The 25,862-nt window shown below is 51.8% G+C and overlaps 1 protein-coding gene across 2 annotated transcripts in view; it reads left to right on the top strand.

Annotated features, from left to right (window-relative positions):
* PLXNA2 (plexin A2) overlaps positions 1-25,862 on the top strand; it is a 95,480-nt gene that overhangs the window by 8,977 nt on the left and 60,641 nt on the right. For both annotated transcript variants that reach the window (XM_072355756.1, XM_072355755.1), the window contains exons 2-3: positions 2,791-4,027; positions 4,811-4,993. In XM_072355756.1, the coding sequence (XP_072211857.1) occupies positions 2,837-4,027; positions 4,811-4,993 (1,374 nt within the window). In that variant the 5' untranslated portion in view covers positions 2,791-2,836. The remainder of the gene's footprint in view (positions 1-2,790; positions 4,028-4,810; positions 4,994-25,862) is intronic.

Raw genomic sequence — 25,862 nt, 5'->3', positions numbered from 1 at the left:
ACACACTTTACTGCAGTGGTTTGTGCTTGGTGACTCCCCTTTGATAGCAGAGCATTTCCTTTGATTGAACATGAGTGCCTCTTGTGCGGGAGCACCATTCCCAGCCTGAGAGGGAAGCAGAGTGCTCAGAGTACCATGTTCAGGGCCAGGCATTGAGGCTGGGGGAAGCCAGGGATGCTGCCAGCCCAGCTCTGTGCTACTCTGCTTCTCCTCACCCCAGCTAGGATGCAACTCAGGAGTGAGGCTTGGGGGGGGGAAGGTGGGGGGAAGAGGTGGCTCATCCGGTATGCATTGTGTAAACAAGATCCCATGTCTGGACAATATGACTGAATTGGGTGCATAATTCATGCAATCGTGTTTGTTATCAGGGAAATGCCTTTTCACAACTGGGCTTTGCTCTTCCCCTCCTCTTCCTTGTCCCGGAGCTGGAGGAAGCAATAAGCACAATGCTATGCTTTGCCCTCTTAACTCTTTCCCTGCACCTATGGGGGTGCTGTGAGCATTGGGGCTGCTGCTCAGCGTTGCACGTTGTGCTGTAGGAGCAGCTCAGTGTCTTTTAACCCTGCTGTTTTGCTATCTCATATTAGGGGACACCGTGTGGATAACAGGGCTGTCCCTCCTGTCCCAGCCATTCTGGAGCTGTCTGCTGATGCACAGCCTGCTATTAGTGTTGGTGGGGTCAGAACCTTCTATAAGCAAACAAAAAAGGCTGTAGGAGCCATCATCCCTGCTTTGTGTTAGGAAAATGTAATTACTTCACATCAAACTGTTCGGTCATTGCAGCTGGTGTCAAGCAAACAAATGATTGAGTGCCGCTTGGGCTGAAAGTGCACGGGGCTGCTGCACCAAATGTCCTGAATATTGGGTCTTCACAGGACATAAATCACTGCAACAGCTTCAATGGTTGGAAATGTTTCCCAGGAACATTCCTGGTCGGCTCCAGGAGGGCTGAGAGGAGACGTGTGTGTGTGTGCTCTCACTTGGCACAAAGCGGGCAAACTCCACTTTTCTTCTCTCTTTTCTTCTCTGGAAGGCAGAGATCGATGGAGCCCATGCGAAGAGAGAGGGGCAGCTGGTGGCCCAACACCGTGTGGGAGGGCAGCTGCTGTGTTCATAGCACCAAAACTGTTCCTTTGAGCCCTCATTTTCCATAAGAGAACCTCTCATTTTTGCTTTAATTCCCCCCCCCCCCTTTTCTTTTCCCCCCCCTTTTTCATGTGCATAAAATGCCACAAATGACAAAGCGTGGTGCTGCAGTTGAGTGACAGCTGCAATAAGCAGAGCTCTGCTGCACTGAGATGGAATGAGCCGGGATCCTTCCCCCCTCAATGGGAACCGTGGCCATTTGAATAATAATATTATGGCCTCCATTAGGAAGACAGTGGGGGAAAAAAAAGCCAGCTCAGACCTGTGATTATTCCTTCAATCTAATAATTATTTAAATACCAGATAACTCCTTTCAGCCTAATTGAGGCCTTTCAGCTGCTTGGGTTTATGTTGTGGCCCTGAATTTACTCTTTGTTGTTTGTTTTTTTTTTACCTTGTGTTACTAATAGCTTCAGATTGCCCTTAAAGCCGTGTTTTAAACTCACCTCCAAGGGAAAAAGAAAAACCAACCCAATACCTCAGCAGAAAGCAGTCGTGTTGTGCATTGAGCCCTGCACTGGGCTCTGTGCAGCTTTCCTTTTGCTTTGCTGAGCTCCCCATGCACCTCAGAACCCCATAAACCAGGACCTGCTGCCCTGAGCACCCCACCATCAGAGCACGGTGCTCTCTGAGCTGGCAGAGGGGAACTGCTACCTGCCAGAGGTGAAAATGAAGCTGGAAACCAGAAGCAGCAGCTGGGGAAACGTATCCCTGAGCAGAATGAGGAACCCATTATCGTGCTCCTGCGCTGTCTTGTCAGTGACACGGAGACGTGCAGCCCTGGGAGAGCTCCTTTGTCACCTCTCACAACACCCATCTCCAGCTCCCGGCGTTAACAAGCCTAAAGAGCGGCCGCTTGCTGACACCCGCTTATGAGCGCGGTGTAGGTTTCCAGCAGCATGAATTGTTTTAAATACCAAATCTGAGATCAGCATCAATCAAAGCGGGAGCTCTGACAGCTGCACGGGGCCGGGAGGAGCCCTTGTCCTGCAGGGTAGGTGCCAGCATGGACATGGTGCTGTGCTATAAATCACAAGTCTCTGCCTGGTCTGCGTGTGATGGAGGAAGGTGGATCATCATCTTCCTCATCCCAGGGTGGTGCAACCCCATAATGATGTGGGATGGGGGAGAACGTCTGCCAATGGGACAGTATGGGATGGTTCCCGTGGTTGTCCAACCTGGAGCATGGAAGAAGCTCAACGTTTGGGATAAAAGGGAACTTTGCTTGTTCTCATGTTAAATCATGGAGGTCCTAAAGGCAGAAAACACCTCTTATTTCCTGTGTTGCTTCCAGCAACATTCCCTGCAGGAGGCATCCTTTTAGCCAAGCCTGCAGATTGATGGTTGTATGGGAACTGCAGGCTTTGTCTTGGCTGGGAGCTGATTATCCCCTCCCGTGGCAGAGTGGAGCACATTATAACAACCTAACACAGAATGCATTAACACGCAGGGGCTGAACCAAGTGGCACAACCTCAAACCTGAACAGTTTGCCAATAAGTTAGGAGACCTGCTTAATTCTTGTTAGGCTTAGGGATGTCCTCGCTTTATCTCAAGGACTGTGTAATTAGAAAGTGTAATTTGAATGGTATCTGCAGGCACACCGGGTCTAATCCTTTGCTCTGTGCGTTTCTTCTCTCCACCAGAACCATGTGAGGGACGTTGCTGGGGCACAGGTCGGCCATTCCCAGGATGGATCGGAGGAGGACCTGCCCTTGGGTGCTGCGCTCTGATAGTGATGGCAGGTCAGCATCTCTGCTCTGCCTCCTCCTGGCATGGCTCTCCTGGAGTGCATCCGGCAGTGCTTCATTCAGCACTTTCCATTCTGAGCACCGGGACTGGACTTTCAACCACCTGACCGTCCACCAAAGCACCGGGGCGGTTTATGTTGGAGCCATCAATAGGGTTTACAAGCTTTCAGGTAACTTGACCATTTTAGTGGCTCACAAAACCGGTCCCGAGGAGGACAACAAATCCTGCTACCCTCCCCTCATCGTGCAGCCCTGCAGCGAGGTGCTGACCCTCACCAACAACGTCAACAAGCTGCTGATCATCGACTACTCCGAGAACCGGCTGCTGGCCTGTGGCAGCCTGTACCAGGGGGTGTGCAAACTGCTGCGCCTGGACGACCTGTTCATCCTGGTGGAGCCCTCGCACAAGAAGGAGCACTACCTGTCCAGCGTCAACAAGACAGGCACCATGTACGGCGTCATCGTGCGCTCCGAAGGTGAGGATGGGAAGCTCTTCATTGGCACGGCAGTGGATGGGAAGCAGGATTATTTCCCCACGCTATCCAGCCGGAAGCTTCCCCGTGACCCGGAGTCATCAGCAATGTTGGATTATGAGCTCCATAGTGACTTTGTCTCATCCCTCATCAAAATCCCTTCAGATACCTTGGCTCTCATTTCTCACTTTGATATCTTCTACATCTACGGCTTTGCCAGCGGCAACTTCGTGTATTTTTTGACTGTCCAACCAGAGACCCCAGAGGGCGTCTCCAATTCTGCCAGTGACCTCTTCTACACGTCCCGCATCGTCCGGCTCTGCAAAGATGACCCCAAGTTTCACTCCTACGTCTCTCTGCCCTTTGGCTGCGTCAGGGGGGACACGGAGTACCGTCTGCTGCAGGCAGCCTATCTGTCAAAGCCAGGGGAGGTGCTGGCTAAATCCCTCAATATCACAGCCCAGGAGGATGTCCTCTTTGCCATTTTCTCCAAGGGTCAGAAGCAGTACCACCAGCCGCCAGATGACTCTGCACTCTGTGTCTTCCCAATTCGTGCTGTCAATGCCCAGATCAAGGACCGACTGCAGTCTTGCTACCAAGGGGAAGGCAACCTGGAGCTCAACTGGCTGCTGGGGAAGGATGTCCAGTGCACCAAAGCGGTGAGGATGCAGGCAGTTGGTTGTCATAGCCTTTGGTTTTAATGTGTGGCCCTAAATTGCAGGATAGGATCAATATTTCCATGCCTCAGTTCCCCTAAATATGGAATGGATGTAGTAGTCCTTTTCCTCCTTAATCCCTATTGTTATCAGACAATCGGTGATGGCAGCGAAAGGAGGGACAGCACTGAGGCAGGTGGATAAAGATGAAGGTGTGCTGCTTGTTGGCAGTGTTTGCTGTTCCCAACCTCAGGCTCTCACCTTTCCTGCAGCAAGAGGCTGGTATCAGCAAACTTAACAAGATAAACACAAATGACAGTTGCATCTTTCGTGGTTTTATTCAGATGGTTTCTCTAATCTTGATTCAGATGCAGATTGTTCTAGGGCTGACTTGAGAATCCCTGGGGCCTTCTTTTGCCAAGCATATTAAGTTTGGCTGCTGGGAGGAGATGAACGTGGGTTAAATGAAATGAAAAAAGGAAAGCGAGAATACTTGCTTGCACATGGGAGAGCCATCCCTTCACAGTTGGGTTTGGCAATTCCTGAATGTCCCTTATGGAAAATAAGCAAGAGAACTGCAGTCAGTGTGATGGTGCAGCCTCATGGCACCACCATAAAAACCAGGGTCTGCAGCTGGGTCAACCCCTGCCGACCTCACATCCATGCAGACTCCATGTCCCTACCAGCCCCATGTCCCCACTCTCCTTGGCTCTCCTGTGCAATGAACCCAGGGCTGCCTCTTGCTTTCTGTTTCACTCACTGTTGCCCCAAATCTCCTCTTTCCAGCCTGTTCCAATTGATGACAATTTCTGTGGGCTCGACATCAACCAGCCCTTGGGTGGCTCAGTGCCAGTGGATGGTGTGACGCTCTTCACCTCCAGCCGGGACCGGATGACTTCTGTAGCTTCATACATCTACAATGGCTACAGCGTGGTGTTTGTGGGGACTAAAAATGGCAAAGTGAAGAAGGTAAGAGAATTTCTGTGGCTTTGGAGAGGCGGGACCCGTTTCTTGTCAGCATTACGGCCTGTTGTGGTTTGGTTTGGTTTTGCATTTCATCATTCAATGAGTCATGGTGCATCTGTGGGGCTGCTGCAGAAGTTGTTGGAGCAATAACAGGCTCACGTGGTTGGAAGCAAAAGGATCTGGTGGACAGTTTGTGAGTTGAAGTGACCGTCAGAGAACCATGGCGGGAGGTCTCAGAGATGTCCTTTTGTTTGTGAAGGTTTAATGGAAGTCTTGCAGCAGGTTGGAGTTGTTTCACAATAATCCTTCTGCAGTTGGTGCGGTAGACTGAGCTTAAGAGGCTTTGGGGCTTGCTTTGGTGCTGGCAGCATTTGGTGGTGGTGGCAGAATGGTGAGTCAAGGGGTGGGTTGACTTGGCTGCTTTTGGAAACCAAGCCTCAGGGCAAAGCCTTCTTCCTTATCCTCTCTCCCTAAGACAGCTGGATGATGGATCTCTGGAAGATAACATTCCTCACCCTTTGCATCACAAAAGCTGTGGCTCTTGCCCAGGGCTAAGAAAACCTCCATGTTGCTTTTCTCTCCCAGCAGTGAGAGCTGGGGGCTGCTGGGTGGGCTCTGGGAGTCCAACCACCAGTCTGCTGAGCACGAGATCCTTCAGATGAACCTGAGATGTCAATGACATCATTTGGTGAACCTGCTAAATGCAGACCCTGCTTCTCTAAGCCAGGGAAAGAGTTAACAAATGTAATCAACAGCAGGTTGTTAATTTTTTGTGTCCTTAAACAGCAGGGAATTTCTTCCTCATCTATCCAGGAAGATACAAGGACAGGCAGATACTACACTTGAATGTCTGCATCATTTTAATTACATCAGTTCATTAATATTCATTCAGCACTTTACAAGTGCTGAGCAGCAGTAAATTAGGAGTCTCCCTGGTGCCTCTCAGTGCAGTGAGGAAATCTGGAGCATGGGGGCATGAGCAGAGCCCTTCTTTCCCTGCCCAACCTGGTGCTGTGTGGAACATGGGGCTCATCCTGGTGTGGGTGGAGAAAGAAATCTTCAGCATATTGCAAATAATGCATCTGTTGCTGAGGTTCCAGCAAGCCATGTTGGCCATTGGGTTGGTTTCTGGTTGTTGGATGTTTGCTGACCATTGTTGAGTGGTTGCTTGCCATGGCTGGGTAGTTGTTGGCCATTGTTGGAATGGTGTTGGCCATTGTTGGATGGTTATTGGCCATTGCTGGGTAGTTGTTGGCTATTGTTGGGTGGTTGTTGGCCATTGTTGGGTTGGGTGCTGTCCATTTGGTGTTTTGGGCAGCAGGGGAAGTGCTTTGTGTGTTGGGAGTTAAAGCGAACAGCTTGTGCCTGCACACCAGGCATTTACTGTAGTGTGGCATTAATTATGTAGGATTACAGAAGAAGCATTTTCTCCGGCACAGTTAATTCCTTGTAGTTGTCTGCATTGAAGCCCCACTCAAACATCCACCTTTTGATGCTGGTTAGTTTATTCATGCCCATCCACTTTACTCCTGTGGGCAGGAGGGGAGCTGAGGAGCGATGCAGGAATGATCCAAGCTTTGCCAGTGATAAACAGGTACTGAAAAACTGAGCTTAAGTCTCCAGTGAGTCCCTTCCAGGCATTCATTACAGTCAGCCCTTGGTGGCATATGTTAAGAGCCCTTCTCCACATGTCAGCTGCTGAGACCCTGCTATATCCAGAGCTGGAGCCCTGTCTTATGCTGCGTGGGGCTGGGGATGTTTTATATCTTGTGTTCCTGTCTGGACCTCTGGTTAATCTATTCCTTTTTGACATATGGGGTTATCTTTATGTATGAAGTGTGGGAAGTGGCTTTGCCTCGAACAGTGCCACAGTGGAGGTGTTTTGGATCCAGAGAAGGATCCAAGGCTGAGTGTGGTCCCAGAGCCGGCGCATCACTCAGCGTTATGAGGGCTATGAAAGCTTCTGTCTCCCTCCTTCCCCACATGTGAAATGAGGACAGTAAAGATGTGCACCTCTGTAAGTGCCAGAGATTCCCAGATATACGCCTCCTCTCCTCATCTCACTGCCCTGCCTATCTACCTACGCACCGAACGCTGAACGCTGCTCTCATCTATTCCCTCTCCCACAGTTGTTGATTTACTTTGGAAGCAAGCTGGTGGCTCAGCCTGGGATTTCAAAGCAGAGGCTTTTATGTAGCTGCAGGGAAGAAGTCAGGGAGCCAGCTCTGAAATCTTTCAGATTTGCCTGTGAGAGTTCATTACCGAAAATATCCCCTTATCTCACTGATGTCCTTCCCATCAGCCATTCTAATGGGCTGCTGCAGCCTGTCCTCCCAAGGAGCTGGATGCTGAAGGTCCCTGCCAACCCAGGGCCACTTCACTCCCAGCTCTGTCCCTTCCCTTTGACCCGCTGTCCCTCTGCAGTCCCTCTCTGCCCAACCAGCCCCAGCAGGGCTATACCTGAGCTGTGGACTGTCAGCAGCTCACACCACGTGGAATGGTGCATGCACCCCTCTGCCCTTTGCTGCTGCCTAAGGGAAAGGGATGAGTCTATGGATCCATTCTGCATGGAAACCCTGTGCTGGAGGAGGGATGTTCTCACGCAGCACTGGCTCAGCCATCCCTACTGCCTTGGGTAGGGGATGCTTGGTGCTGTCAGGGGCTGCACCTGTAGGCATGTCCCCACAGTACATGGGATATGGCAGAGCAGCCCTGCTCCATGGCAGCCCTCTGGCTTTGGGAATTGCTGCAAATTACTGCAGCAGTTATCAGTAAGTGGTGAAAAGCCAATGTGCTGATAATGCTGTGACCTTCGGATAAGGTGGGTACGTGCGGTCCTGTTCTCTGCAGCCTGGAGGTCTGGTTCTCCTGCAAGGTCTCAGCATCCTGACTGGGGTAAATGGTATCATATCGAGACATAACTGCTCAGTTAATGAACTGCAATAACGTGGTTTTCATCGAGGAAAATTAGAGGAGACATTAATACAACAGTGAACAGCAACTGAGTGCTGGGGGGAGATGTGTCGGCTTGCTTGTTCTGTTTACGGGCTTCATACAATTCCATCAATATTGATGTGTGATGCCTTTGATTTTGACACTAATCATTGCTACGAATTAAATTTGCAGCCATATAATTAGGACTGCTATTAATAGGGCCTCAAGCTAAGCACTGCTGTGCTGGTTTGTCTTTTTACTGATGGAAAACGGCGTCCACAGAACTCGGCTAACCTGGTCTGTCTGCTGGAGGATGGGACTGATGTGGAAATGGCACTCATTGGATTTAGGTGGGGGGCAGAGACATGGGAAGGGCAGATTCTGGGGTTTCCTGAGAACGATGCTGGAGTTGCTCCAGAACTTTTGAGCTTGCTGCTTTTCTTTTAGAGCAGGGCTGCAGGAAGAGAGTCACCCTCCGTTTCTAGGGCTGAAAGGCTATTGCAAGCCTGGTTTCTATTCTAGCTGCCCTTGTGCAAGTCTGTCCCTTTATTTCTCTCCCCCAGCACTGTTTGGCTCCGTGGCAGCAGGCACAGCACAGTGACTGGGCTGCCAGCGCCTCTCTCCGCTCAAATCAATCTTGTCTTTCATCCCGAGAGGTGTGCTTCTTATTAGATCTAATAAATCAGTGAAGTGCCCTTCATTCAGCTTGTCAATGGAGGGCATTGTTTGCGATCGAGAATAAATAAATGTCTCTTCTATGTCTGACCGTGCCCAGTCCAAGTGCTGTTTGACTGTTTGGCCATCGCGCCGTCTGTGCCTGAGCCAGGCAGAGCCCTTGCAGCATCACTGTGCCTCTCAGGCTGTGTGTGCACATGGGGAGAGGCAGCATGGTGATGCTGGTGGTTTTATCCCAGCATTGATTTGTTCTGAAGAACTGCTGGGAGGTTTGGGATGCACTGAGCTGTGCAGGCCAGGTCTGAGAGCTGCTCTCTGCACCACAGAGCAAAGCTCTGCACTGTGCAGCCTCAGTGTTATGCTTGAGAACTCAGGAGCACTCGGTGAGTCTGGAGGTGAAAGGGACAGCGACAAACAACTGTCAATTGCTGTCCTGCAGTCCCAGAGCACCCCATCCCCATTGCATTGCTCTCGTGCATGGCTTGCAGTGTGCAAGGTGACCTGCAGGGAGCTGGGTGGGATCTGTCTGGAGGAAAGGTGCTGCAGGAGGATGTGCTGTGCTGCTGTGACTCGTTGTTTCCTTGCTGCATGAACAAATGTGCACGTTGCTGGCTGCCCAGTGCTCAGCAAGGCAGAGCCCTGCAGGGCACTGATAGCTGCTGGGGCAAGAGGGAGCGAACCTCTGAGTGCATTGTGGTGTCTTGGTGTGTGAGGGTTTTATTCAGCTTGGCTGATTTAATTTCTTCCATTCGTGGCGATAAAACAGATCTTTCCCAATGAAGCACATGTCTGAACCTGTCCTTATCTGACTTCATTCTACAGATGCTTATCTCATCCTTCAGTATATCCTTAATTATCGCCCCTACGTGTATTTTTGGAGCACTTCAGGACAAACGGTTGCAGAGGAGCCCAGAGGCTGTGGGGCTGTTCCAGCCCACAAACCCCACAGCAGCAATGGCAGCAGCTGCTCAGTATCACCCCGTGTCCCTTCAGGGGATGGAGCAGCTCAAGGAACATCCCCACTGCCCCTTGGAGGCGTGAAATTGGCTCCTCTTCTCCCAGCATCTCTCCTCCAGTTCTGTTATCTGTTGCCTGGCAGAAGGAAATGAAAGAAAGGAGAATTTTGGATGTGTTTTAGAGCTGCTGGAGAGCTGAGGGGCAGGTGTTCGGGAGCTGCTATGTGAAATGGAGCCAGGTGGGCTCAGAGGCAGCTTTAATCCATTCCTTGGCTCACGGGTGGTGATGAGAAGGCTGCTTTACCAAGCTCGGGCACCTTGAAAAATCAGCTTGAAATGCAGAGTGCAACAATGGCGTTTGATTCGCTTCCAAGTGGAGTGGGACCACAGAGCAGTGAGCATGTAAGAGGCTCAGGGGGGTTCTGTGTGTGGGTTCTGCACCTTGGGGGTTTGGTCCCAGCCCTCACCAATGGCCCTGAGCATCACAAGGGCATGGCAAGCCTCCATATGGGACACAGTTACCACGAAGCTCTTCCACTTATGAACCTGTGTTTTTTTTTAATCTTGGACGTATTTAGAAGAGAATTAATCCCCACACCTTGCATAGGAGGAGGCATTATCTCCCTTTATGAGGATGAAGTGAGGCAGAAGTTATTCCTCCTCCGGTTCGTGCTGGAGGCAGAGCAGCATCTTCGCGTGGTTCAGTAAATGCCAAACTGCTCTATGAATTCACACTGGTTTTGCTGCCTGCTCCCTGCTTCCCTATGGGTGTGAACCTAAAGAAGTTGTGCTGTGCTCTGGCCACGTTCTTGGCTTCTGCCTCTCCATCCGTGAGTGAGAACGTTGTGCTCTCCTTGGGGGACGTGTTGCACTGCAGGCTTTTAAGATCCTCACCGAGGTCAAACAATGCACGTTTGGGTCCATTTGTAGCATCTTAAATCCCCGTGTGGTAGGAAATGCTGCAAGGTGACCACGCTGCGTTGCTTCTATAAATGCCTCCTTGGGGTAAAAAGAGCAAAAATGGAAAACACAAACGTTCAGAGGGAAGGGGAAGGTGCACACAGAGCACTGTGCTTTGGGGGCTGTCCCCCCACAATGCCCCCCCTCACTACGTTGTTCAGCTGCACCATGAGCTTCACCACTCATTGCTGCTCCCTCTGCTTCTTGCTGCTGCCCAGGGCACTGGCAGTGTTGGTGAGGCTGTAAAACACAGCGTAGTTTGCAATGGCAAATCCATCAGTGGGACATCTGCTGATGTTTATGGGGGTGCCAGGCTGATGTGGCTGGGATACAGCCAGTCCCTGTGATAGCAGGAGCCCACTAAGCCTGCAGTGATGCATGCTCTGCCCACCACCCTGAGGTGCCTGTATGCCTCAGGTCTACAAAGTGCAACCAGCAGCAGTGATTGGAAATGGCTTCTCCAGGACCCACACCTCCTCCTGGTTGCTCCTTCTCTGTTGGTTCTTTGCATCTCACAAGATGCATGCAGATAAAAGCGATGTGCATTTGAAATGCATGTGCTCATCGTACAGCCTACTTATTATACAGTGTGGGGGTTTGGGTTTTGTTTTTGGTTTGGGTTTTTTTTTGGTGGTTTTCTTTCTTATTTTGTGGTATGCTGCTCAATTATTTATCATGTGCTGGGCTTTAATCTCATCAACCTGCCTGCGGGCCTTATGCTTTGCAGCCTGAGCGTCCTGCAAAGCAGGAGTGGTGGGTGCAGGTGCTCATCCCAGCCCTTTAGCACTGGGAATTTGGTCATGGCACTGTGAAATGAGTCATGGGGGGTGTGAAGGGGACGGTGGGCTGCTCTGCTGGACGTGTTCTGGATGGGAACCTCTGATCAGAGGCACAGCCCTGAGCCCTGCAGAGCCACGTGCTGTTCCTTAAGGAGCCTTAAAGCGCAGCCGATGCCTGCTGGAACACATCGATAAAGCCCTCTTTTTAGAAGCATTTCTGCTTCTCTAGCACAATTTCTTGTTTGGACGCGTGGCTTTCTTCCTTCATTTTTATTACTAGGGACATTTACATGAAAACAGCATGTTTTGCTCTCGCAGCATCTTCCCCCCTCGCAGCTGTGCTGCTCAGCTCCTGTAGTCTGCGCCTTCCCTCAATATAGGGTTGAATTGGGGCACCCAAACAGGGCTTGAGCACGGCACTCTAATTCCTCACCAGTCTGAATTTCAGTCTGAATGATGGCTTTCCTGTGGATTCAGTGTATTTTCATTTAATGCTTAGCCATCATAGGGTGCAGCACTGCAGCCCCCCCCCAGCTAGAACCCTTGTGCCCCATATCTGATCGTCCCAAAGACCCCCCAGCGTGTGAGAGGGCCCCACTGCCCTGCACTTTTAGGGGCTCTGGCTGCTGCTTCATGGAAGCAAATGAGTGGGGAGAAGTGAAATTCCAGCCTGCTGCTTCCCTCCCCTCTGACCCCGCTGCATTTCTTCCTGCTGACCCCTGAATATCAGCACTGACCTTTGGTTTTGGGGGGAGGAGGGCAGGCAGAGGTCAGGGGGGCTTGGATGCTGTTTTGGGAGGGGAAGTAAAACTGAAAGCAAATGATGGATGGGGATGGGCTGGTGCTGGAGATGGGCTGAGTGCACACGCTGTGCTGCTTTGCTGCTGCTCCATCACAGAGCCTGCTTTGAATGCTTGCTGGAACACTTAGTTTCCTGAAATGCAAAATGTGAAGCAGGCAGCTGAGCTCCTGTATCTCATCCCCAGCACCTTACACTGACTTTTATTGGCTGCTCCTACCCTGCAAGGATGGGGCAAAACCACTGTGGATTGTGCTGGTGTGGAGCAATAGCTCTGATAGAGCCAGGCACACAGTGTGATGCTTGTGGGTGTTCATAGTGCAGCATGATGGCAGCTCCTGCTCCATGTCTGCTCCTGCAGCAAGCTCTGATGGGCTGTGATGTTCTGTACCACTCAGGCTGGCTGAGCCCTGCAGAGCATCTCTGGCCATCCCTGGTGGCAGCAGGACCGAATGCTGTTATCTGGTGCTGAAAGGTTTAATGCAAGGCAGAGATGGAGGGGAGAGTCAGGGAAAATGTTGGCTGCTCCCTGCCTGCCCTGTAGGGAAAGCATTACAGCTTTCAATTTCTTTTTGCTCTTCCCTCTGGTAAACCCCTGAGTTCATGTTATGAGCAGCTTTTTGCTGCTGTGCCACAAAACTCTGCAGCTCTCCACACTCTGCACAGTGCCATGGGTGCCCACCCAGCACCCTGCACACCCATCCTTGCTTTGCACAACTCAGCATCATCCCAGAGCACAACCTGCTGTCCCACATCTCCACACATTGCACTTTTCCCCTGCAGAGCCCTGGGAGCTGCACTGTGTCGGTGTGCAGGATGCTGTCGGGATGGATGTGCAGCCTGGGAGTGCTCAATATCCCCCTGACAGGTAGAGCCCCCACAATGGGATGTGGTCACATCCATCACCCAGCAGCGCAGGTGCAGCCGTGGCCCCGCACCCACAATAAAGGCTCTGTGTGAAGGAGGATGCAGTAAATGTCTGCCTCTCGCAGATTTATTCCTTCATTAGGTATTTAAATACATTCTGCTGTATAGGATGCTTCTGGGAGGCTGCTGCCTTTTTTTCTCCTGTGGAATAAATACAAAGCTCTCCCTCCCAGCCTCTGCTGCTGCCCTGGGGGTTGGGGTTTGTGTCACTGTCACAGTGGCTCAGCCCTGATACCCCACAGGGCACCCAGCCCAGCTCTTCAGGCCTCTCTCCATCCCTCTGCTCAGCATTTTGGGCAAAGTAAATGCTCCAAACCTGGCAGTCATTGAACCAAACAGCCCAGGGAAGGAACAGGGAAGCTAAAATTAGCAGAAGAGCCCCAGGCAGGCAGGGGGCCACCTGGGGCTTTGTTTAGTTTCACACCAACTTTCATCTCTTTTATTTATCATCTGGGGCTGACTGATGGGTTTTGTTCCCTCCTCTGCAGGAGGGGAGCACTGCTGGCTTAGCCAGGCAGAGCCCCTATTACCCCCCATTGCCCCCCCCCCCCCAAAGCCCAGGCTGCATTCTGTTGGACAGCCGGACTGAGTGTGGTTGTTTTAAGCTCCAAACACTTAAAATGTAAGGAGAATTTTGAGCACTGGTGAGTCTGGCACTGATGCTCCGGTGTGTAAGAGGCTTGAAATACAAACATACCTGTGCCCGTATAACAGTGCCAGCTTGGGTTTGCTGATGGAGGGACATCGTGCCACGTTGGGATAGTCCTCTAAAGGCAATTTTCCTGCTATGTATTGCTTTATAAGACCTTTTCCTCTCTGTGCTCAGACCTTCTGCCCAGATAATCTACCCTGGCCTGGTGCTGGGGGTGGTTGGCTGCAGGGCAGCAGCAGCTCAGCTCTCTGTGTGTGCTTTGCTCCCGGCTGTGCTCAGCTCCCAGCCCTGTGCCAGCTCTGCTGCGTGCCCACAGTTGTCCTGAAAATAAACAAAATCCCATTCAGCACTGGTCGGAGAGGCACTTTTTGGGTGATTTCCAACAAGAGTGAAAGCTGGAGAGGGTTTAAATCAATGGGTGCTGGTACGAGGTTTGAGTAACAGCAGCCCAAGCAGAGCTTAGGTCTCCTAACAGCCATCACGGCTTTGGGCAGTGGGGTCAGGATTTCATTTTCCCCTTGGGAATGGCTTACTGCATGAAATATTCATCTTAACCCAGGGCGTGTTTTAAAAGCCTGCTCCCTTCCACTGCACCATTGTTCTTCTTCCCTCCCCGCGTCTCTGGCTAAATTAAGACTTTCTTAGAAATGCACAGGTTAAAAGTTTAAAAGCTTAAAGTTTCATTCATAATTCACGTGTCAATGAGGCTTTGATTCCTCTTGGGGAAGCAACCTCCTCTCTGTGATGCATGTTGGTGGGGTCACCCTGTGCCCAGCCAAGGATCCTCAGTACAGTGCGGGATACTCCAGGGTTGCCAATGGGGAAGGGAGAAACTTCCACTTGGGGTCATTGATTGGAATCTGACCCAGGGCAGCGGGTGCCAGAAGTCATTAATGTCTGATGGTTGCTCAGTGCCCTGTGAAAAATGAGTCCCTGGGTTTTGGTCTCATTCCCAGTGTGGTCAGGAATCCATGCCCCAGTCCTGCTGTTACTTTATCTGATGGCCATCCCCAGTGCTCCCAATGTGCCCTTCCCACCCCCCTGCAGCCCTCTGACACCTCCCAACCCATAGCCCGCAGTGCTTGGTTCTGCTCCCCCTCCCACCCCACAGTGCTGGTGGTTTTGAAAGGGATTAGAAGAGACCTGGAGGAACATAGCAACTGGGTTTGGAACTTGGATAAGGGGAGATTTAGACTGGATATAAGAAAATAGTTCATTACGATAAGGATAGTGAGGCATTGGCACAGAGAGATGATGCTGACCCATCCCTGCAGATGCTCCAGGCTGGATGTGGCTTTGAACACCTGATTGAGCTGTAGGTGTCCCTGCTTACTGCAGAGAGTGGGACCAGATGGCCTTTAAAGGTCCCTTCCAACCCAGGCTGTCGTGTGATTCTCAGATGGGGTTGGCAGAGCTGTGCACCAACTCAGCACAGCTCAGCACTGCACCACACAGCTCAGCTCAGTTCCCAGTACCACGCTGGCTCCCAGTGGCCACGTCCCAGCTGGAGTTGGGGATTAGAGCTGAACCCGTCTGGGCTGGCAGATGCTGTGTTAGCTGATCTCCTGCCTTCAGTGCACTGCCGTGAACCTTCACAGCCATTCCTTCAGATTTTTCCAGGGGTCGGGTTGATAATGAAGGGATTAATTTAATTCCTCCCCCTTCCCCCCCACCCACCTTTACCCCAAGCTTCCCAAGCAGCTGCTCTGCGCCTGTTCATCTGTCGGTGTTTTTATTGGCATCATTTGGGCCGTGGCCAGTAGTGAGCTCGTGACCTGGCTGGGGATGAATGCAGCATGGGCTGGCGTGGCTGAGAGCCCACAGGCCTGTGGTTTCTCTCCTGATGTGCACTGATGGTGGCAGCTCCCCGTGGGTGTCCCCTGGGTTTCCCCTCTCTGGATCTCAGTCCCTTCACAGGGAAGCTCTTCCAGCTACAAAGGGGCTGGACAGCTCACTGGCTGTTTATATGCATTAATCCTTTACAAGCACAAAGGTCTATTTCCCATCAGTCCTGAAATAAGCCCTTCCACTGATTTTGATGCGCTTTGACTAAATATCAGCCTACCCTTCAGCTGCCTTCAGTTTATTTCCTCCAGGTGGATCTGCATGTCGTGGCCCAGAAGGATGCTCAGCTCTTTGCACATCGCTGCCAGCATCCTCCCCTTGTCCCTGTGCACGGTGCGTCATGTCTGAGCCCAGAGCAGCACTGTGTTCAACACAGGGGGTTTGTGCTCACAGCCACTTCTCAGCCCCAGTCTGTGCCCCATGGGCACGGGGTTTGGCTTAGGCAGAGGATTTTGATCCAAGCACTGTTATGTTGATGGAGGAATTTAAGTGAGATCGAATGCATGATCTTCCAGGGAATCATTTTCCAAAGCTTGTGGGTTTAGTCAGGAGAAATAGCTCATGTTCCCGAGCTCTGCAGTTTGGTTGTTGCTCTCCTAGATTCTCCCCACCACTTTCACCTGCTGCTGTGGCTCCATATGCTCACAGCTCTGCAGGCACATGAATCTCCCATGTGCCCGGCCAGATAAATATTGCATCCTTGCTCCAGTACGTGACAGTTACCCCAGGCTGTCATGTTCCTACCTGGCCGTGCTGTTCCTGCTGGTTTTGTCCATGAAAAGGAGATTGACAGTGCTGGGAATTGGCTGCTGGTCCCAGGAGGAGCAGCTCTGCAGGTTGTGCTGGCAGCCCGTGCATCTGGACGCATCAATCCACAAATGTGGGAACAGCTTAGCAGGGAATTGTGGTTTAGGTTACAGCAAGATCCCAGAATGAGCACATCTGTGTTCAATCCGCAGCGCTCTGTCAGCCTTAAAACGAAGATGGGGGAGGAAAAAAAGGGATTTTACTGGAGTTTTGTGTGCCCTGGGGGAGCTCTCTCCCAGTTTGTAATGGCAATGTAAAACCTACCTGTGGTTGTTCCCTCTCCTTTTCTCTTGCCTCCCTGCACTTCCCTTTCCCTTTGCTTTTCCTGGTGGCGGTGCTTGTTGTAGGGCACTCGGTGCTGCTCAGGAGGGATGTGGTTTGCAATGACCCTGGCTTGGAGTTAAGCACACACCTTTGGGGTGAGACCCAGCACACCGAGGCCATTCAGGTATGGCTGCGATGGGAGAACACTGCAACTTAACTCAAGGACTGCAAAGCATTTGGGCTCTAAAGCTCTAGTGATATTGCCAATGGAATGTTAAATAGCTGCAGTTTGTGTTACGGAGAGGAGATATTTGTAATGCCTGGTCTTGCTGTGGCTGAACTCTTGCTGCTGTTTGGTAGCATGGAGGAGGAAGCAGCCCATGCTGTGCCTTTGCTCCCAGGAACTGTGCATGGAGCTGTGGGCATGTAGCATTGTATTGGTTTTTAATGTACAGATGGTAACAAAATGTACAGAAGGTATAAGTGAATAAGTAAAGGAAAAACTCACCAATGGTGGTGCCTTGGCTGAAGAAGCTGGGGCAGTCCTCACTGGTGAGCGATCTCCAAGAGATACTGCTCCAGTGGGAGTCAGCCCTTAAATGAGGTCTCAGAGGGGATGGAGTCGAGTTCCACCCCTCCCGGGAGCACAGCTCCATCACTCTCACCTGTGCTCCCACAGCTGACCCCATACTTGCCTCAGCTGATTAATCAGAGGTTCAGGCTGTGATTACCAATCTCCCATACAAGCATTTACATGGAGCTGCAGCAATGGGAGCTGGGAGCAGGCAGCCCCCTTCCATCCTACTTCTCTGCTGCACCACTCTGCATTATTCAGAGCCGTCGGGGTGTGATTTGTATTCTTTATGGCCAAGCAAAGGCACCACGGGGTCTTTGATTCCCTTTGGGAGGAGATTACATGAGATTGCAGAGAGACTGGCAGGGAAATTGCTTGAAATTGCACCTATCATAGCATGCATGTGCACGGGGACGTGCATGTGTGTGCTCCTCCGTGCTGCTTGCAGGGAGCAGGGTGGGAGGACGTGGTGCTCTGAGATCAGGAGCTGCAGTTGTACAAAGAACAAGGGGAACCTCGGCCAGAGCCTTTCACACCTCCTCTTGCCTTCTTTTACGCCATGTTTTTGTTCAGATAGCAGTGGGGACCTGTGCATCATTTATTCATGCTGCAGCAATACACAGCAAATCCCTCCACCACTTCTCTGCTTTCTGTTCCCTTTGCACGGCCCCACAGAGAACAGACCGGGATGGAAAAATGAAGACAAATAGGAGGATGAAGTGGTGTGCCCATGGCACAAAGAGGGAATGGCTGCAACTGGTTTTGGAGGTCCCACTTAGATCCCATTGCCTGCATCGCTGCACCCCAGCCCCACCATCTGCCCTCTGCACTGTGTATAGCTGCAGCCTGTGCCCACTGCAGGGCTTTGCCCCGTCCTCATGCAAAACACACAGAGCAAATGGAGAGTGACAGGAAAGGGTCACTGCTCCGGGTCACCACCAAGGTGCTGGAGGAGATAATCAGACCCTTTTCTTTTCGGTTCAGTGCCCAAGCAAAAGCCCAGAGCCTTGCAAGCGTGCCACGGAGCAAAGCCCACAGCAACAGCCACTTTGCTGGGGAAGTTTACCCCACCAGATACATTTGTGAAGTGTTTTGCACTCCCTTGGGGTGTGCTGGGGCACGGCAGCCAGCTTGCATTAGCATTCCTATTAATAACAGTCAATAGCAAATATGCTCTGTATAGGTGTGAGCAGAAATGGAAGATGTCGCCATTAAGATAGAGCTGCACTGAACGAGACCCCACTCACTGCTGGAAGGGTCTGTGTTGGCCTCACAGTGATAGTTTGCTGCTGTTGAGTTCAACTCTTCTTCCCCAAATAAGGCTGGGCTTGTGATAGCATCACTGAAAGGCTGAAAGGGAGGGGGATGTTTTGACAGGAAGCATGATAAAATGTAATGCAGTGGATATCGTCCCGTTTGCCATTTATGAGGAGTCCTGTAACCTGGGGGGATTAATTCTGCATCACGGTACGGTGCAGCGGATGGGTTCTCTCCTCATGCTTGCTGCTTCTCTGCATGCATAATAAGCAAACCTGGGGATTTTTTTACCATGATAATGAAACATTATTTTGTGGCGGAGTTTCAGCCACCCCTATCCCTGCCTGTAGATCTCTGTGCTTCATCCCTGCTGGTTGCAGGGAAGCAGTTATCACCTCCTCCAACACAGTGCATGGAGGGCCCCATTCCCTGCTCCCAGACCCCAACATGGGGGTGTTGTGATGGAGCTGCAGGGGACCCTCTTCACTCTGTGGGTTCTCCCCCACGTGCAGCAGAGAGCAGGAAGGTGTTGCCAGGGCCACGCTGCAGATGCATTGCCATTATGCAGACATGAGGGTTGCACTCCTGAAACACATCCCCGGAGCTCCCCAGCAGCTCAGCCACACGCTCTGCTATCACTCAGCAAAGTGAGGTGATGCCACGTGCTGCTGGGAGGTGCATTTCAGAGGCACCTGGTAGCTCAGTAGGGAGAAATCAATGGGACCGGCGTGGTTTTGTGCTCAGTGAGCCCATGTGTGAGCGATCCACAACTTGAGACGGCAGATTTGTTCCTCGCTCCCCTCTTTCTGTCGGCTTTTCTTTGCCTTCTCTCACCCTCGCCCGCCATCTCTAAGCCCGAGTCTCTTTTGCACCATCATCTCCATTTGCATTTCCAGCAGATCGGCTGACACTTGGCTGGACTGTGGGTGAAGCTCTCCTTGAAATGAGCCCGCGTGCAGAGTTTGTTCTGGGGAGATAAGAAGGGAATTGGTAGGGGGGGGAGGGCTGGGGGGAATTACGCATGTGAAACTGCACTGGGATTTGTTTTGGAAGCAGCATTGCTTACCGTGGGCAATAGACTTCGTCTCCCTCACCCCAGCGGCTCTCAATCCCAGCTGGGGAAGCCAAAGGAGGAATTGTCTGCTTGCTCGGTCTGAAGTTGCTCCGTAGTGCTGGCAACGTGATACTGAAGAGGAATTTTAATTTCATGCTGTGTAAGAAGAGTGCATGCAACAGTAGCAGCCGTATGGATTTTCATATGAATAGCTGCACAGTATTCATAACAGGGCAGCAGTGTTGTCCCGCAGGTTTTCATTCTCCTCGTTTCTTTGCTGTTTTCACATTTCCTTTTGCTGTCCACCCATTCTAGCACTTGCTGAAATGGAAAGTATGTCCCCGCCAGATGGAGGCACAAAGTGACGAGCCTGCTTGTCAGCTACATTGCAGTTGGCTGCGGAGACCTTTTGTTGCTTTGATTTCTGCGCACTCCCAAGTGCAAGTCTGTTTGCTCGGGAGGAAATGCTTTCAGCCTCGTGCCCCTCTTGTGTGCTGAGAGCAGTTTGGGATAGCAGAGCCCGTTGCTGCTGCTTTGTCCCAAGGACGCCTCAATAACGCGCCTGGAGCTTCCTGCTGGGAGAGGTTTGCTGTTTGCTGGGCTGGGGACCGCTGCTGTCCTGCAGCCTCCCCATTGCTGATGGGGGCTTCAGGTTTCACCTGAATGATATCAGTGACAAGGAATTTGGCTCAGGGGGGGAAATCACATGATGAGAGCTGCCCTAAAATTTGCTTCGACTTCTCCCAGTAACACACTGAGGCTCGCTGCTTTGCCAGCACCTGTGCTAAGCTGCTCACTAATGCACCCACACAACCCCGCTCGTCCATAGAGCCAATCTGTTCTGCAGTTGGGACAGGTGGATAAATCCTTCTGCCTGCAGACGCTGCTTTCTGATATCCCAACGTGGCAGCAAAAGGCATGGACTGAGGAAATCCTTTTCAGCTGCTGAAGAGCTGCGAATGCGCAACAGGAGATGAGCAGAGCAATCCAAGGGAGAGCCAGCCTTGTAGGAAGGCTTTTCAGCAATGTGAATGGTCCTCCTCTATCCCCACTGGAGCCCAGGGTGACAATGGGGCTGTCAGGCTGCAGGTGAGGGCACAGCCTGGCCCGATCCCACACTGCGGATGCTGGGTTTAATGCTTCCCTTCGTGGCTGCAGATTGATACAGCTGGGAAGCACATGAAAGGGTTCTGCAGCAACACAGACGTGTAATTAATAAAATACAGATTTCCATTTGAAACTGTTGCCCGAAATAGCTCGCTGATAGAGGGAGAGCTGTCTGCTCACACGAAAGAGCTGAGTTTGCAGCAGTGTGCTGAGCTGCTGTGCCCTGGGCAGGGATGGGAGCACCGGGCTGAACTGGGTGCTGGGTGAGACCATACAGCCAATCGTGGAAGCACAAAGTCATTGCAGTTGGAAAAGACCTCTGAGATCCCCAAATCCAACCCCAGGCCACCCCTCCGTGCCCACTGACCACATCCTGATGGTGACCCCACTGCTCCTTGGGCAGCTGTGTCGGTGCATCACCGCTCTTTCAGAGAAGCAATTTCCCCCCAATATCCAACCTGAGCACCTGCTTGGCAGCCTGGCAGGGAAGTGGTTAACAGCATGGGCTGCAGAAAAGCCGCCTCAAGTGCAGGTTAATAGGCTGGAGTGACCGAGCAAACTTCCCCTGAGCACTTGTAGAGGCTTTGGGATCCTCTTATAAATCAAAGTGTGCAGGTTGCCTGCAGGTGTGGGTGCACAGAGCTGTGCTAATGAGGCCACCAGCGCCCTGCCCGGCCCTGAGCTCAGCACACACTCAGTCTGTAGCAAATGACAGGGCATGTTATGCAGTAGGGAAGGGGCAGGCTGGGGAAGGGCAATGCAGGCTGCTAAGTTCCCAGTGCTGCAGCGGCGTGCCGAGCTCCTCGTGTTGCTTTTCTGCTAATTGGAGTTGGCTGTAACCGATGTAGAAAGTGACGGCCTTAGGGAGATGAGATCGTTGCTCGTGTTGTTTTGTTTGTGTTTGTCTGGGATTAAATACAGATGGAATTACATGGGAAAAAAGCTGGCTGCAGGGAGGAGGCTCTGTGGGCATAAATGTGATGGAAATGGTTGTGCCATGGCTGTGTTGTGGCTCCATCAACATGAGCCAGAGGCAGAAGGTGCTGGAGCTCTGTTGCCCATCCCCAGCTGCTTCCAAGAAGAGCTGGGCTGGTCCTGACCGTGCCCTGCTGGATGTGGAATGGGGAGAGGGAGAAATAAAGCAGCCAGCTCCCGGATGAACCACATGCAGCTCATATAGCAGCTCCCATGGGCGTCTGATTGCCTTGGTTTACTGGGGATTGAGGGGAGAATTTGTGTTGGATGTAAGGCAGATAGACCACAAACCAGTCAGCACGCTCCCACACCGGTGACACATGGGTGTTAGTGGGATTTTGGCAGGAAGGATTTACCCCAAAGCTGGAGGAATTACTGAGAGGTTGAGAAATGAAATAGACCACATTGCTGGTGACCGCTCCAACCGCAGCCCATCGGGCACAGCTCGGCTGTGTGAGCAGTGCTGGTATGAAGGGAGGCAGGATGGGGAGGGGGGGGTTGGCTCAGTGCAATGCAGGCGAGCAGCTGGGCTTGCTCTCCTCGGGGGCTTCTCTTTAAAAGGAGCTTTGAGTTGATAAATTTGCGCTCATTTTTGTATAAAGAAATCTCCCTGGCTTTGATACAAAGGAGCAGCTCGCTCTGCTCGGTGCCGGGTTGTTTACAGAACAGCAGAGTGATGGGGGCAGAGAACAGAGATTGGCAGCCCAGAGCCCAATCAAGGGCATGGTGAGCACTGCAGCATTAAGTGGCCCCAGTCATTCCAACCTGCTGGAGATGGGCTGGATGGTTTGGTGAAGGCACATCCTGGCTGTGCTCTCTGCTCTCCCTGGCACATCCCTTCCTCATTCCTCTCCCATCTGTTTCCACTTTTCCCTATTTCTAACATTTCACTCGTAAGATTTTGCCTCTGTTTGGATGAATGGAAAAGGAAAATGCTCCCAAAGGCCCTTACAGAGCCTGGGATGGATTCTGCCCAGTGCCACAAATGGCCCTGTGAGAGATGCATTGCTCACAGCTGGACCACGTCTGCATCAGAGCCCTGGGTAGCAGCACTGAGGGATGCTCTGGGGCCAAGGGAGCAGCCCCAAGCCAGCAGCTGCTGTGTGGTTCCTTGGGACCTGCTTTACAGCCCTGGGGACATCAGCCCCACTCAAAGCTGCTGAGGATCACAGACGTGGAGGACAGCAGAGGGGTGTTGTCTCTATTCAGCCATTGAACCACACGTGGTATTTGCCTAACCAGCTAGACCTGAATTGCTGTTCAAACAGTGCTTTTCTACCCACCCGTTGGCAATCAGGGAGCTAATTACACTGGATTAGGGTTTTTTCTCTTAATTACATGAAGAATTTAGCGTGGCTGATGTTCATGAGGCTGCAGGGGATTAGGGCAGAAGCCATGTGTTTATCTACAGGTCAATTACAGCAACAGAAGCAGCAGTGCAGTGTGGCTGCAACTCTACCATCCACAAACCCCATCCTGAGCCCATCTCCTGATGCTGATGTTGGGCCACAGCTGCAATATGGGATTGGCAACAATTGGGGTGAGGTGTGTGGGATGGGCAGCAATTGTGGGGCAGCCCTATTGCTGTTAGTGGAAGTGGGGCTCCAGGCTCTGGAATTCCCTGACATTTCTGAGCGAAGAAGGTGATATTTGATGAGTAACACTGAAGGTTTTGGAGCCGCAAGATAACAAAAAGTCGGGTTCTTCTGTTTCCTTGTAGGCTTTGGCTTCTGGTTGTGTGCACTTTGGCTCATGGTGATGTTGTGCAGGAAGCCCAGCTCATTCGAAACATATTTCTTTCATGGTGTTTGTGATGAGGAAAGGGAATGATATTTCCTGAGGAACTTCCTGCCCCCACCTGCTGACCAGAGCTGGAGGGCAAAGCAGAGCTTTCACATGGCACCGTGAGGGGTTCTGTCTCCATAGGGAGAATGGCTGCTCCATTGGAGCGAGCCCTGTGTTAACCCATCTGTCCAAGTGGCTTTTATTCCATTTTATGCAGCTGCTTGAGGTCAGCAAACCAAACTAAGCCAGAGCTAAGCCCTTCAGTGTGAAATATGCTGCTGTGGGGGGTGGCACATGGGTGGTGATGCTGCAAACTGTTCATCTGGAAGGGCACAGGTGGGGATAGGAGTGCCGATCCGGGGCTGTTTGAGGACTTGGGCAATACTGAGCACTTCCCCAGTGCCTCCATCCTCATAAGTAACATCAGTTCTGCGCTTCCTCCCATGTTTCCTATCAGACACACAAGACTTGCAGGAACTCCGCACCCCAGCCCAACCTTCCCCCTTTTTTCCCCCAAAGTCCTATAGCAAAGAAATGGGAACAAACGATCTGATGGAGCTGCTGGATGTTTTTCTTCAGTTACAGCAGCATGGACACTTTCACTGCAGAATCCATTTGGGTCTCCCCTGCTCCCTTTCCACATCCCCCTCCCCAAGCCTTGCTGGGGCTGCTTTAACCACCTCCTTTCATTCCCTTTCCCACTGTAAGGGAAGGAACTGATAAAAGCAGCAGAAGGCAGCAGGGTAAGTCGGGGAGGGATGGCAGAGGGTGGAGGAGCACATTGCAGGGAGGCGAGTGCGGCTCTTGTGATGCAGAGACACCCAGCTCATTGCTGGCTCTCTGAGGCCAACCCTCAGTCTCTTTGATGGTTTCCTCACTCTGTGCCAAAACATAAAGCCTGCAAGCAGCACTCAGTGCTTCCCATTTCCCAGAGCAGCACGGAGCCGCCTCTTTAAAAATAATACAGGGATATAAAGGGAGAAGGGTGCTTATTGCTGACAAAAGAAAAGGGAAGTCGTTGTACATTGCGGCTCTTTATTCCAGAACGACTTACTTAGAAGTGAAGGGGTTCTGTTACAGCTGCAGACGTGCCCCAAGCTCTCCAATTCCAGGGGGGTAAACCTGGATGCTGTCAGGCTCTGTGCTTCTAATGGGCTGTGCTTTGATGCTGAGCTCATGCAGTTGTCTCTGCTCCATCCCTAGAAGCCGATCCCTGAGCCCTCCATGCCAACAGATCTGCCTGCAACTTCAGTCAGGATGTTGGCACAAGGTGCTGGACCCAGTGCTGCAGGTGCACTGCAGAGGAAGGTGACCCAGCCTGGCTGCCTCCCCGTACCCTTTCCTAATGAACCCATCCCCTGGAAGAACGCTAATTAATTAATTAGCAGCTCGTTTGCATGAGGTGGCACGTGGTTCAAGTTGTGCTGCTGCAAGTCGGGCTGCGACAAGGTGTGAGCTGACAGCTTTTCAAGGAATGATCTCCTGAACTGGCAGCTTTGTTCTGGTGAGCCTCTCGTGCAGTAAGAAATTAAAGACGTGGGGCTGCTGATTAGTCTCTGCATGGTGCCACGGTGCCACCCTCCCTGTTTTGCTTTGCAGGATCAGCTCTGCAGAAGGATGGAGAAAGGAAATAAGGGCAGGAGGGGCAGTGCTGGCGGGGGCATGGATAGGTCTGGGTGTTCTCACAGTGCTTTGGGTTTTAGTGTCCAATGTTTGGGATGTGCATTGGATGCTGAAACAGCCGAGATCTTCAGCATCGTTGTTATGAGAGCCTTTGGAGTGCAGCTGAAGCTTCAGGACAGAAGGAAGGGCAGCGTTTTCTTTTTGTTTTTAACGTATCTTGCCTTCTCTGCAGATGAGCTGAGACCCTTGAAGATGAGATGAGTGAGGTCTCTCCTCACCTCAGCTGCATGTGCAGAAGGCTTGCAGCCCTCGTGCAGGGAGTAGGTGGGAAGAAAGCCTTGCTCCTGGGAGCAGCTCTGCAGCCTCGGTGCTGGGGATGTGGAGCTGAGCTCACTGGTGCTGCTTGCTGCCAGGTCAATGGGTTTGCCCCATTGCTCCGATGTGCTGCACCCCGGGGAGTGCTCCTGTTTCCAGGTGGTGATGGAGCACTTAGCAACACTGCCAGAGCTGGGAAACACATATGGGTGTGAAAGACACACGCAGAGACATTTTTGACATGAGTATTGGATTTGCAGGAGCCTCAGATCTATAAATAATGTGGGTCATGATGGCTGATCAGCATGAGCTCAGGCTTGAGCTCACCGCTGTCCCCCCCCTCACTGTGCAGGGCTGATAAACCTGCATTTGTGTCAATGGAAGGAGCAGCCATAGTACCACGGTACCCAAGAAAAACTCCTGCTTGCAATTCCCCTGCAATGCCTGTGCGCTGCTGGAGCTCTTTACAAAGAGCTGCTTCTCCCCAGTGATCCTGGGGAGCTTTATGAGGACAGCCCAGTAGGGATCAGTGGATGTATTTAATGCTTCTGCACTGCAGCTCTGGGAAGGAGGGATTTCCTCCT

Source organism: Excalfactoria chinensis, chromosome 23 (genome assembly GCF_039878825.1).
Source record: "Excalfactoria chinensis isolate bCotChi1 chromosome 23, bCotChi1.hap2, whole genome shotgun sequence".
NCBI lineage: Eukaryota > Metazoa > Chordata > Aves > Galliformes > Phasianidae > Excalfactoria > Excalfactoria chinensis.
The sequence above is the reverse complement of the archived record's forward strand: the minus strand, read 5'-3'. Positions and strand labels throughout refer to the sequence as shown.